This window comes from Cryptotermes secundus, unplaced genomic scaffold, assembly GCF_002891405.2.
Source record: "Cryptotermes secundus unplaced genomic scaffold, Csec_1.0 scaffold33, whole genome shotgun sequence".
In the NCBI taxonomy this organism is placed as follows: Eukaryota; Metazoa; Arthropoda; class Insecta; order Blattodea; family Kalotermitidae; genus Cryptotermes; species Cryptotermes secundus.
The window spans coordinates 1,890,250-1,904,261 of record NW_019727088.1 but is presented as its reverse complement, the minus strand read 5'-3'; the positions used below and the strand labels follow the sequence as shown (position 1 = coordinate 1,904,261).

General features: G+C 35.8%; 2 protein-coding genes across 3 annotated transcripts in view; both read right to left on the bottom strand.

The window, feature by feature from the left end:
• The window catches only part of LOC111864258 (uncharacterized protein CG7065), a 42,764-nt gene extending 31,364 nt beyond the window's left edge, over positions 1 to 11,400 (bottom strand). The window contains exon 1 of one of the 2 annotated variants that reach the window (XM_023851363.2): positions 11,330 to 11,400. The gene's annotated coding sequence lies outside the window, so the exon portion shown is untranslated. Of the gene's footprint in view, positions 1 to 1,351; positions 1,473 to 11,329 lie in introns of those variants that run through there. The other variant, XM_023851364.2, reaches the window with a different exon arrangement.
• A 1,473-nt stretch (positions 11,401 to 12,873) lies between these two features.
• LOC111864267 (DNA-directed RNA polymerase, mitochondrial) overlaps positions 12,874 to 14,012 on the bottom strand; it is a 48,307-nt gene continuing 47,168 nt past the window's right edge. The window contains exon 24 of the mRNA XM_023851391.2: positions 12,874 to 13,118. Within this exon, the coding sequence (XP_023707159.1) occupies positions 12,989 to 13,118 (130 nt within the window). The 3' untranslated portion in view covers positions 12,874 to 12,988. The remainder of the gene's footprint in view (positions 13,119 to 14,012) is intronic.

The following is a 14,012-nucleotide window of genomic DNA, read 5'->3' as shown; positions in this document are numbered from 1 at the left end:
TCTCCAAAACTTATATGACTTGGTACGGGAGAAGCCTCATGCTATTCTAAGCTCTTCGTTTCAACATAGGCTGTGTCAAAATTTGGATAAGAATCACAGGTGATTACTTAATTGGACTATATATGAGAGAGAATTTTTAACAGAATCAAGTATGCTGATTTCCTTAGAAGAACACTTCCTCTTTTATTTGAGGACGTGCACCTTAATATTCATGAGGGCATGCGGTTTCAGCACAAACGTACCTCTCCCCACGTCTTATGCCAGACACATGGATCAGCCAGGGATGTCTAATCGTCCAGCCTCCCGATATGAAGCCACTAGATTTTTGTTTCATGCAGATGTCATGGAAGATACTTATACTAGAGAGGCACAAGACCTCAACAGCCTGATCAGTCAAACCCTTGTACGTGTGACAGACTTAACAGACCAACCACAAAAACTGGCTCATATTAGGGACTCCATTTTATATCACTGTGAAGCATGTGTGCAAGCTGAAGGGAGTAACTTTGGCCAGTTCTTGTGAAGAAACATGTACAACTGTGTCAGGGCTCCAAATACACAATCAGACATTTTTGTTAAACATGACGTAAAATTCAAACTGAAATCAGATAATAATCTTTCTTTTCATTCCCTATAATTAAAGGTAATAAATAAAGATGCCAATATAACAAATATACTGTGGCACACTAACCCATTCCTAAGCAGTAACTCTGTAAACAGTGGCTGTTTCATAGGTTAAGCCCTCAACAACAGAAGAATGGTGTTTTCTGTGGTCCGTGCCACAGTAATTTCAGAGCAATGGCCTGGTAAACACGTTCCTGCGGCAATGGACACAAATGCAACAATAGAAGAACAGTCTTTCCTATGGTTTCTGTACTGGAGGCTGTGAAAAAAGTAGTTAGTTGCAATAGTGCTGTTGTGGAGAAGACTTTATGTGTGCTATTCGGAGTGTGTAATCCAGTAACATTGCTATAGTTCCTGTGTTAAATTCCGTTGCCAGGAAACTGCTACTGGAGACTCTAATAGACTGAGGACACTAGTCTGTGTGTCAGTGTCCTGTGAAGTGTAGTCACAAGTCATGAGTGGGCAATATATTGATTCACCAATCAAAACCCCATCTACAGTCATACATATATGTGAAAACATGATCAGCCATTTAACCAAATAAATTAGGGATAAGTGTACTTCCATGTGAGTAAAAGAAAAACTTTGTAATAACATGCATATGATACTATTCAAAACACCAATGAAACACCTGAAAATTACATGCAATGCAGTAAGTCACTTGTCAATTGTTACTTATCTCTGTGAAGCTAATGCCAATACTCTTTCTGTAGAAACCAAACCTTACCTCATACATAATATATACCATCCCATCCAGTCCGAAGTCCATCTTCTTAATTTTTCTCAAGTCTTCATATTCACACTGTGCACATAAAAACAGTTTGAACCAACTTCTTGTATGTTTGGTTCAACCAGCAACAATTTTGGTCAAAAGAAATTCTTATATCAATTTATAACTGAAAAAGGGGAGTAAATCCATAAAATCTAATTGACATGCAGTTTCACAGTTGAAACCAAGCATTTTTCTTCAACTCACATATACTACAGACTCCCAAATATCAGGAGTGGACAGAAAATAAATCTCTCCAGATAATTGGACACCCCACATAATCAGTAAAACTATATAACTTGTGAACCAGGATTTATAAAAAGACACGAACATGTACATGCATTTTACTTGAATTTTATTGGCAGAAACATGGGTGTGGTTTCTGAGAAGCTCTTTTGCCATTTCTATACCTTAAAAAGAAAAACCAAACAAAGAAAGCCTTCTTCCATTTCCAAGAATATAATCAAATTCCCTTCATTTTGTACTTTTGTACTTGTTCCTTTTAAAAAGCAATTTCACAGAGAGTNATAAAATCTAATTGACATGCAGTTTCACAGTTGAAACCAAGCATTTTTCTTCAACTCACATATACTACAGACTCCCAAATATCAGGAGTGGACAGAAAATAAATCTCTCCAGATAACTGGACACCCAACATAATCAGTAAAACTATATAACTTGTGAACCAGTAACTAGAATCACAATCCACCATAAATTAAGCCACAGAACAGCATTGGTTTGCAGACCACTGATTAAGGAATATCATATCAGACGCAACTGCCGGTCACGGTAGCCGAGCGGTCTAAGGCATGCACTGTCTTTGCTCGCTCAGAAGCCGGGATCGTGGGTTCGAATCCCACTCAGGGCATGGATGTTTGTGTGTGTTTTTCTGTGTTTGTCTACAGGTAGAGGCCTTGCAACGAACCGATCACTCGCCCAAGGAGTCCTACCGTATGTGTAAGATCTAGTAAACCGAAGTGAAACGGAGAGTTTCATGGAGGTAGGCCTAGACCCAAAATTGGGGCTGTAGTGCCACAGAAAAAAAAAATATCAGATGCAATTACAAATGGTACGAGTATGCCTATCAATGTAAATATGTCAAGTTGCAGACCACCACCTGATACTTCAAGAGCTTTAAGGACAACAAATAACGATCAGAGCAAAACATACTTCCACAACTGATATTACAACAAGGACAGGACTTGTACAAGGAAGCAGACTGTCTTCCAAATCAGAGCATGGAAGAAACATAAATTAGAAAGATAACATATTTATTATAAACAGATGTTTGCATATTATTTTTGTTACAATGATTTAGACAAAGAAATCTTATTCACTTTTTAATATTGGAACAATCTAATCTGAAAATGTTTGTAAAAATTAAAATTACAGAATCCAAAGGAAAGTTATTAGTATTATGGAGAAATGTGTACTTAAGAGATTCTTGGCTGGATGTAAACAATCAGACAAAAACCAAAATACTAAAATAAATTACATAAGAAATTTCAGACTGATAATAGTTGAAGTGACTGAAAGACCAATGTGGCAGAATGACTGATGACAGTTGACTGCTGATAACATGGAACTAAAAACCTGTAGGATTAGGACTATGAGTAAGAGAAGACCAAGGACATACATTGTAATGAGAATTCTGAAGCCAATAAAGGCAATAAGTTACCTGACCAATGTAGACATGAAAATTAATGTGCACAAACCTACCTTACCTTGCGTTACTGCCAAACGTGATAATGAGTCACTTCATGTTCTTTCTCGTTATTAATGTAACTTTTGAGGTTTTTTAATGGTTGTGAGGCTATTGCCACTGTCACAATTTTATTTGCTACTTCTCTATTTATGCAACACATTTCAGCCTTCAGGTATATTTTATGCATAAGCTGCTTTACTGCATGAATTCCCCACTAAAGGTAGCACCAATATGAATTTAGTTAAAACTGGTTACAGTACTTGAAATGGTTTCAACTGATATGTGCAATAATTCAAGATTTTCACTTGTTTTCATCTTATGAGAACAAATACTACAATGTACATCTTTCTGTAGGTAACTGGTGTAATTCTGTTGCTGGTGTTTCTTGTCTACTGATGTTCTACTGGTGGACAAAACTGTCATTTGTAAATTTTTTATACAGTTGTGTGGCCTCTGTACTGTATAATGGTACCTATTATATTATGTTTCATAGTATTCTAGTGCAGATACACAGTAATATGTGGTGTCTGTGGTTCTGAAGTGAGCGCTATGGTGGTTACCCGTGTGTTATACCTTTCATAGAGCTGTGTTTTGATGGTGTGTGCTGTTTAGAGTAGCGTTGATGTAATGTTTTCTTCATGTTTTAATGATGTGTTCTGTTATCTTGTGTAGAGTTGGTGTTGGGAATATGGGTATCTATATATATGCCAATGCAGATTGTTTTTAGTGACTCTGTAAATGTGGTATCTCCCTGGAGAGTTTAAGTATTTTTCTTTCCTTCATGTGTTTACAGTGTTCATGGTGTTGATTACCTGCCATTTTTTTATCCAGTATTCAATAAACAGTTCAAACAGCTGGAGTTGCCATTGCTATTTTGTGTAAGTTGGTTGGGTTCTCATACCTTGCGTCGAGTACTCATCCTGTTTATCTGATATATAGCAACCAGGAACCTAGGAACTTAATCTGATAAAACCACAATTTGGCTGTACTTACCTGTATAAGTGGTTTGGGACTTAATATGTTTTCTGTTACATGCTGTGTATGAAAAACTATTTTCATATTTATGTCTTGGAATAGTTTTGTAATTTTTCTTATTTCTTTCTCACTAAACATGTAGGTGGCCTTTTCATTTTTGTTTTCAAGATATGAGTGTGCATTTTGTTTCTTTTTATGGCACCAGGCTGCCACAATATAGAGAATTTTTCTTTCTGAACAAATGTATACATATTTTCCATATTTACACATGAAACATTCTAAAATCCCCAGCTTGTATTTCAGATTTCACTATGCAGATCATACTTTCAACTGCTGGAAAATCCGAAGATTTTCAGTTGGCAGAAAAGTATGAAACACTGTAACTGGCATAACTTCAGACCTTAACCCTTTCCTCCTTCTCCTAACACAGTAGAATGCAGTAAAATTAAAAGACCATGTCCCTGTCAAGATAGTGTAATGCAGTAAAATTTAATTTAAATGTAAATACTAAAATAAAAACTAGGCTGACCACTATACACTAGTGTTTCCTTAAACTCACAGCCATTCCAGAAGTGTGATACAAAACCTTAAAGATGATGTAAACAGCTTCTTCATAATGTATCCTTATTTCATACCTTATTTCAAAGAAACAAAGAGGTGCTTCACTGATAATATATTCAGTTAAGGAAATATGAATATCAAGATGACTTGCATGTAAGTCACTGCCATGAAGTCAAAACCTTCAGAATTTTATCATACTGTAACGTGGACGTGGACAGAGCGTTGCTAGGTAATGGGCAAGAAAACACACACAATACATGCTGGCAACAACAGAACAAGGTTATGCAACCCACTTCTAGGCAATGGCTCAGTAAACCAACTTCTGCGCAGGCGCAATGATGTCACACTGCAACAGTACTAGCTATCACATGACTTGTATTCTGAGCTGTCCATGTGGCGCCCATATAACGGATATCTGTTTAAGGTTAAGTCAGTGTGGAGAGTCAAGGAGAGCTTAAGGCATTTGAGAGACTAGTGCAGAGTGCTTACAAGAGAAGTGAATGCAGCAACATTCAATTCAATCATGAGCTGGTGGAGTGAACTGGAATGAGTACAGATGAGTACAAGAGGTCAGCCTGTGAAGATTTGACATGTGATTTGAAGATTTTATGAATGCTATAGTGCATTGATATTGGAAGTGTGAAATCTAGTGAGACTTTTACAGTTTCTGTGTTGAGATCCATTGCTAGGAGACGACTAGTGAAGACAGAATCCTAGTGCATGTGCAATGGTGAACTCTAAAGTGTGTACATCAGCAATTGTGCTGTACTGCCTGTATTTGAGTGTGATTAAGAGAGGTTGTGACCAAGGTACTAATAAATCCAATCATCCAAACTAGAACCCATCATTTTTGTTGCACGTCCAATCCTACACGCAACAACAATACATTACACTCTAGCAAATGGTATTAAACATGAAAAAAGACGTTTTTGTTGTCACTTACACCACAGATGAAGTGTTATGCTACAGAATTAGACTAAAAATGCTACATTTCCATTTTTAGCCCACATATGCAATTTCCATGCCATCTGTGTGACCATGAGTCCCACCTTATAAACTTTTGAATGCCTGAACTAATCTTTATGAAACTTGGTATGTACTCATATATCATGGCACCAGAGCCCATCTAAACAATGTACAAGGTGTACTAGAAAGATCCCACATTAGGTCAAAAAAGAAATGCTGACTTAACTTACTCAATTTTGGCTGCCATCTCCTTCAAAATGTATACAGCAATCCCAAAGTTTTTTCCAAGCTTCAATAGCACCGTGGAAGTCATCTTCCTTAATCCTGTCGCGTACTGCTTGCAATTCCCTTTGGATGTTAGACAATATTTCAAAATGTCCCTTCAGTTTCATTTTCAATTTGGGAAACAGAGTGATATCACAGGGAGCTAAGTCCAGCAAGTAGGGAGGATAAGAATGATAACCATGTTGTTGTTAGTCAGAAACTCTGTGGCTTTCAGGGATGTGTGGGTGGGCGCATTGTTGTGACGAAGGAGCAATGCAGTGTATGTTCAAATTTTCTGTTAAAATCTCCTGGAAAACTCCATAACTGATGCCAATGGTATCTGCGAGCTCATGGATTGTTTGATAACAGTCTCTGTGGATGAGTTCTCGAATTTTTTAAACATTTTCTGTCATTTTGCTGGTGCTTGGTTACACTGTACATTCATCATCTTCAACAGACACTTGGCCGGCCTCCAAATGTGAATGCCATTCAAAAACTGCTGTTTGGCTTAAAAAAATGTTCTCCAAAAACCTCACAAAGCATTTCAAGGGTATCGGTAGCGGATTTACCAAGCTACATACAGAACTTGATGCAGACATGTTGCTCAATTTTGCCATCCATTGCAGATGAAATGAAACACGTAGTTGAAAAGGCACTCATGTAAAAATGTGTGTTCACAGCACAGTGTCATGTGGCATGACCTTGGCCTCCCCTCTCATCTTTCACCATGGCAGTTACAACAACAGTCTGGGAACTTTCTGATACCACCTTGTACTTCATAAATCTGTCCCACCAGTCTGCATGTGTATCCCCCCCTTCGCTGATAGGTGATGAATCTGTAAAGACGTTTCCACATCAATGAATAATTGTTGGCGGTGTCCCAGAACACGTTATTTGTGACTTATATCCAGCTCCTTGCCTTTGGAGTGATGCCTAGATCACTATTATGACGTAGATACACCTTCACATTACTGAATCAAAATTTTACCTTCACCATCATTTTCTCTTAACTGCTCAAACCACCATCTTCAAATTTCTGAGCTGTCAAAATACTGTGAACCTGCGACATCCAGGAATCATGTATTATGATAGTTAATAAGCATCAAAACCTCCACCAGTTTGTATAAATTCTGCATTTTCACTTATTACCAAGCAAAACAGATTGCATCTTTCCATCAGTTTCTTGCATAAAGCTTTCAGACCATAAGAAACCATCAAAGGGTCTTACACCATAATTTAGGGGACATTCTTAAATACGCAGACTAGTTACATGTACATTTTTTAGCTACACAATATTTTGATGAAGGAACTTTATTTTATGGCAAAAGCTTACCTGAACATTACTTAACAGAGCAGAAACTTTTAATGATTAAACCAGACAATTATAGTTTAACTTCCAAATTTTCACATTTACTCAATAAAGGAGGAGGGGTATGAATTTACTGTAAACTGGATATGGACTGTAATCCAATTGATATAACTCAATAGTGCATAGAAAAGGTTATCAAGGCATGTGCAGCCCAGATGAAAATCGGCAATAATTTCATTATAATACTATGAATTTACAGAGCTCCTTGTGGCAATGTTGAGGAATTTATTACACAACTTGAATTAATTTTAAAGTTTATTTGTAAGCCTAAATTTGAAATAATAATATGTGGTGATTTTAATGTGAATTTCTTAGAAAATTCAAATAAAGTTCACCAGGTTATTTCACTTTTTCTAATGTATAACCTGTTTCGAGTTGTTGATTTCCCTAGCAGGATAAATAAAGAGTCTAGTATACTACAAGAGATAATATTTTTTTTGGGATTAGAGCAGATTAAACACATTTCAAGTGTTTCCCATAATCAATGGACTTTCAGATCATTATGCCCAGTATTTGATCTCCATAGGCATTACCACCAGTAAAGGTACAATAGGACATATGGAGGATTTAAGACCACAGAAACTGTTTTCAAGACTAATTATACTGTCATATTATTATCTCTGTATTACTATATTATTATTATTATTATTATTATCATTTATTATATTTTGGCATACTATTTCTGTATTATTATATTCTTATTACCATTTAGTATTAGTATTAATATTAATCTTTGACTTGTCCCATATCATGTATAATGATTCATGGATGAAATAAAATTGAATTGAATTATAATGTTTTCAGTTGTCAAAGGAAAATGAAAAGATTTGTTAAAAGAAGAATTACAACAGAGCTTAGTATCAAAACTTTTACTGATATGCTCCAAAATGAAACCTGAGACAATATTTTTAGCAATATGGATGTTAATGTAAGTTTTAACTTATTTTTAACACCTTTTTAATTATTTTTGAAACACGCTTTCCAATGAAATATGTAAACAATAATGCCTATCCTAATCACAAAAGATATCAGAATATCCTGTAGGCATAAAAAGTATTTATATATGATGTGTAAAACTATTAACCATCCAAGATTAAAAGAGTATTATACTCGATACTGTACTTTGTTAAGGAAAGTTATCAGAAGAGCAAAAGTAATGTATTATGATGAAATAATGATTTCAACCAATAAATTCAAAGGTGTCTAGGAAAATCATTAATAATAAAAATCGGCCGAGAGCCCAATAAGAAATTTACCTATTCTGAGCTGAGAGATGGAAATTTAAAAATTGGCATTAATAAAGCAGCAAAGTTATTTAATAATTATTTTGTAACTTCTGTGGATAAATTAATTAGTCAACATTTTAAAAATGAAGGTTTTTTACCTCTACTTCGCGAGGGCTCTTCTGATAAGTTCTCTGAAATAGTAAATATTCTAATTACTGCAGCAGAAGTGTCAAGCTCAATTTCATCATTAAAAAGTAAGACTTCTTGTGGATACGATGGGTAAAAAAGTAAAGTAAAGCTATCCCTGTAACAGGCCGTGAAGGCCCATAGGGTTGTGAGACGCTGAGGGTCTCACATTATCTAGACAATCGGCTCAAAGATGAAATGCATTTCTAACTGGTTTCAAAATAATCATCTGGTACTTAATTTGGGAAAAACTCATTTGATTAAATTTACTACCCCAAAGGCTCCGGAATATAAATTATCAGTAACATATAATGATTTAGGTCTTAAAGTTGAAGATAATGTTAAATTTTTGGGTATGTATGTAGACTGTCATCTTAACTGGAAACAACACTCTGAAAAATTATTAAAAAAATGAATACAACATGTTTCATGCAGAGGAAGTTACAGTTCGTTGTTAGTGAGCAAGTCCTAAGAATGGTCTACTTTTCTCATTATTAGTCACAACCTGAATATGGTTTTATTTTGGGGGGGTTCTTCCCCAGCAATGAAAAGCANTTCATCATATATGCACAAGACAAGTTACATGTTTCCTCAGTAAGACTCTTTGATTCAAAGAGGTGTGTTGTATTCATCAATCATAATTTATAATAATCTGCTCCGAAATATACAAATTTTGAAAGACAATGTAAATATTTTTAGGTATACACTGAAAAACTTTCTTATTTAAAATGCTATTTATTCAATAGATGAATACATTTCAAGCAAAAATTTAGCTGGATAAACGAATGTATTGTTGTTTGTAATTGTTAACGATGTGCCTATGCTGTGATTGAAAATTTCTCCCAGGATATCTGGTAATTCTCATGGTGTATAAGTGTCTTTTGTGATTCTTAATTTGTTTGTAATTGTTGCTAATTTGACTGTTTCTTTGCAATCAAGTCTTTTTATGACGAGTTCTACATCCGGACCAGACAACGGATCAAAGAAACTATGAACTATGTATGTATGTATGTATGTAAGCTTGTATACTATCAAACTTAAAAATAAACATTTTTACATTAATAGTTCTACAACCAGATTTCTGTAACTGATTATGTTAGTTAATGTTCAATTTAATTTAATGCAGATCATATTTATGTCGGTCCTAGTAAACACAAATTAAATGCAAATTCTGTAGCATATTTGGCAACAGAATTTGATGCATGTTAAAGAAGCTTATACAAATGGTCACCACAATGTAAAGCTGCTCCCTCAATAAACTCCCACATAAAATACTCTGGTATTCTGCCATAAAATTATGTCCTTGAGTATCAACGATATTCTATACCATATAAACAACAAGCTGAAGACTGAGCTTTTAAAAACTAAAAACAAAATATTCACAAATAATTTCTGTGTCGATCACTTTATTCCACATGTAAATATATTTAACTATCACTACACAAATTGCAAACTGTCTCCGTATCAATTTAGTACATTCCTATAAGGAGAACATATATGCTGTGATATCCTGCAATAAAACAGTCACAGAACAACAACTGAAACATATGTCAAAACCAGACATTACATGCTTCTGTCACGTCAAAAATTTCACACATACATCCACAAAATGCCAAATAAATGTTCCCTGAACATCTTTTTGTAACTACAGGACTATCATGTACCACACATGGATGGCAGCATCTAACATATTACTCGCTTGCTTTGGATATAATGATAAACTTCATATTTGTCACATTCTTAATTTTTGGGCTTTTACACTTCAAACAAAAACTGAAGAAAATGCCAGAAAAAGCACATAATAAGTAAGACTTTAACTTGAAAGCGCCATCTCACGTGATAGAGGTCTCAGACTGTCTCATAAACATCTGATGAACGATTTTCAATTTACTTTAAGTAAATTCAAAGTAAATTATTTGCTACTATACACTATGCATATCTGTCATTGAAACTGAATTATTTAATATTAAAAAACACAAATCACGAAACTATCTGCTGGGATATAACACCGTGTAGTACGCTGAAAGTCGACAGACGTTTCGGAGTTACGAAATTTTCAACACATAAAAAGTAGCTTTTTCGGCATTCAATATAACTAATAACTTATGAGGCTAATACGTCATGGCATGGTGCGTACACTGGAGCAATTCATTTTTTATTTCACAACTACTGGCCATCAAATAACCGAAGAAAAACAACTCCAACAAGCATCTTCGACGAATGATATTCATACTGAACGCGCACATGCGAAACTGTGTGCGCGCACGAACTGATACTCCATTTACTTAACGCACAGAAAACAGCGGCCACTTACAAAAAATAAACCCCCAAGAACATATCACTCTCACATAGTTTTCGATTAACTTCGACATACATCAATTCTTCCTCAATACATACGTAATATACTGTAAACAACATACGTAAAAATAAATTGTCTTAAATCGCACTGCGGCTTCGGTATAAGCACTGCGGCAGCCGTTCACCTGAATTCTGTACTTTACGAAATAAAAGTTTGTGACAGACAATGCTGGCAGACTATAGACCAATCAATAAAATCCATTAAAAACAAATCCTTGCCAAGGGTTTTCAGGACAAATTCATTATCTTCATTACAAATGCATGTTGCTATAAGAAGCACACATGCTGTTCGTACAACCAAACCAACATATTTCAGTTTTACTTACCTCCACGCCTACTAAAAGCAAGTTACTATCACATCTAGCAAACCCACTCAACACTCGCCATTTTGAAGTGGGGAAAACATCCAGAGAACACTGGTTGTTGTTATTTCTTAACCAACCATCTGAATCAGATCACTTAATGAACTGCTATCTATATTCAAAACCTATTAACTTTCGTCAAGATTCGGCTTCGGTAGTTCAACCGGTAAATCCTCTTTTCAGCGCGACCGGAAAAAACGGATCCTTCCACACGTGGCCGAATGATTAAATTATCGGCTGGAAGACCGATCAAGTTGGAGTGTCAATTGAGAGACTACATATGCATTGGTGTGATGGGAGATACTGCCAAACACTGGGCTGATTTGATGCCTTTTAAATAAATGAACTGATTGTATGATTGGTATTAAAATGTATATTATTTATTTACTATTTGTAACTCATAATTATTTGTTCATTGTGGATTACTTATTTAATATGACTGTTCTTAAATGACATGTTTCTGATTTTTTTATTTATGTAATCTAAGGCCTTAACTATTTATATTTTATACTGTTGTAATGTTCCATGTAAACAACTTTTGTAATTGGTCTGTATGTAGTGAGTGAGGACAAGTTCTGTATCCATCTTGTGGATGTCTGGAATACACTATAAATACTAATACTACGAGTTTCTGTGAGTATGCACTTGGGCAGAAGAACCAGATGTGTCTTCCATCAGGGTGGGCTGGCCATGATGTATAATTCACTTCATGAAAATGATGTCCAAAAACTCCCCCAACATCCATTTCGTCAAGACTTAGCAAAAAAAATTCTCCGATCATTTTCACATAGCGAACAGAATTCACTGTAACTGCAACCTCATTCTCTTCAAAAAAGTGGGGCCTCTCATGAAGTTCTTGGGGATTGTTATCACTCCAGTAGCGCATGTTTTGCTTGTTCACGCATCCAGAAAGATGGAACTGAGCCTCGTCACTAAAGAACACAAGCGCATCATCAGGCAAAGTTTCAAGGAACACTTCACATGCATGCTGCTGAGCAGCAAAATCGCGTTCAATAAGCTCTTGCACCACAGCCAACTTGTAAGGATGAAAGTGGAGGTCATCATGAAGAATTCACATCACAGAATGATCAGACATTCCAAGGGCAGCTGCATGCTCGCGTGCCGAGCGCCGAGATCACAAAAAGGACTGCCTTACCGTCTCGATGTTTTGGGGTTATCTAACGGGCCGTTCCCCTGATCTTCTCTTTTCCACACTGCCAGTTCTCCTGAATGTGTTTGCCAATGTAACAATCGATTGCCAACCAGGAACACGAGCTCGGGCAGAAATATTGAAGTGGCACGGTATGCTCGCAGTCAAATTATGCCAGCTCAACCATAACAAGCCGTGTGGTGGAAATGCCATCACCCAATTGAAGAATGAAAATGCGGTGGTATAATATTCATGTTTGATGTAGTAGTAAGGCCACTACAAATTTGAAGTTAAGTCAGCCTGAGTTCTAGTTTTCATTGATTTAATTTGTTGACAATTAAAATGAAAACACAACTACTTCGCACTTATATACAGTTTATGTTTCCAAATCACCATCAATTATAAAACAAATACAACTCAGTTATTTCTAGACAGGTACTAAGTGATCAAAATAACACCAATGTCTACAATATTCAACTGAAAAAGTAAACAGACTCCAAGACACTATCAAGTTGAAAGTCTCCTTTGAATGGAAGCTTCCTCAGAATTCTGTTGAGCCTTCGCTTTGCTGTATCACCCACAGACCCATCATCAGAAAATTCTCTGTAACAATAAACACATGAAAATTTGTAGTCAGGTCTGTAACTGTAACAAGAGACACCCAATCACTGACAATACATAACTGTCTGAACGAAAGTGTATTGTCTTTAAATATACACTTATTATATCAATAAACATGAAATATATTTGATACTTTTCGAGGCAAGTAAAACTGTCCCTGCACTTAATTAAACCCCATGACATGAAAAATATAGAGTGGAGACGTAGCCCCATGCTTTCTTAATCTCTATACTAGATGAAGGTACATGAACAGCTTCATGCCCTGGCAATGAGAATCCAGTATCCACTGGAATAGAAAATGGGATGGAACCAAAAGTCAGTTCTGATGCAGTAGCAGAGAAAAATTTCTACTCCTGCCAGGAGTCAAATCTTGGTTGTTCAGCCCATAATCTGCTCACTATACTCATTTAACTGCCCTGGTTCAGACATTTTATGCTGTTCCTTGGTTTTCAAATCTTGACATCCAGAAATATCTGTCTCCCTACATGTAACCAACCACAAGGCATCATTTTATTGTATTAATTCAAAACAACTTTGTTGCAAGAGCTTAACCCGAGCTTCTTTGAAAGTTTCTAACTGAATACACCATGTCTGCCATGCATTCATCCAACATGTAACCTTTTAGACATCAGAAAATAAAACTCTGCAACGCTCTCATATTGGAACCTCTTAAACAGAACTTTTGAAACTCACGCGACAAGAATGTGTGCTCTCCCCACTTGTCTTTTTGCCAGTTATAGATAAGTGTCGAGGAAACGTAAAGAGGGAAAGAAAGGAGCTACAGCATGGAGAACAAAAACCAACTTCTCAATTTAATTACAATGTGAAGAGTACAAATTATGAAACTTCACTTTATGTAATATTTACAAATTCCCT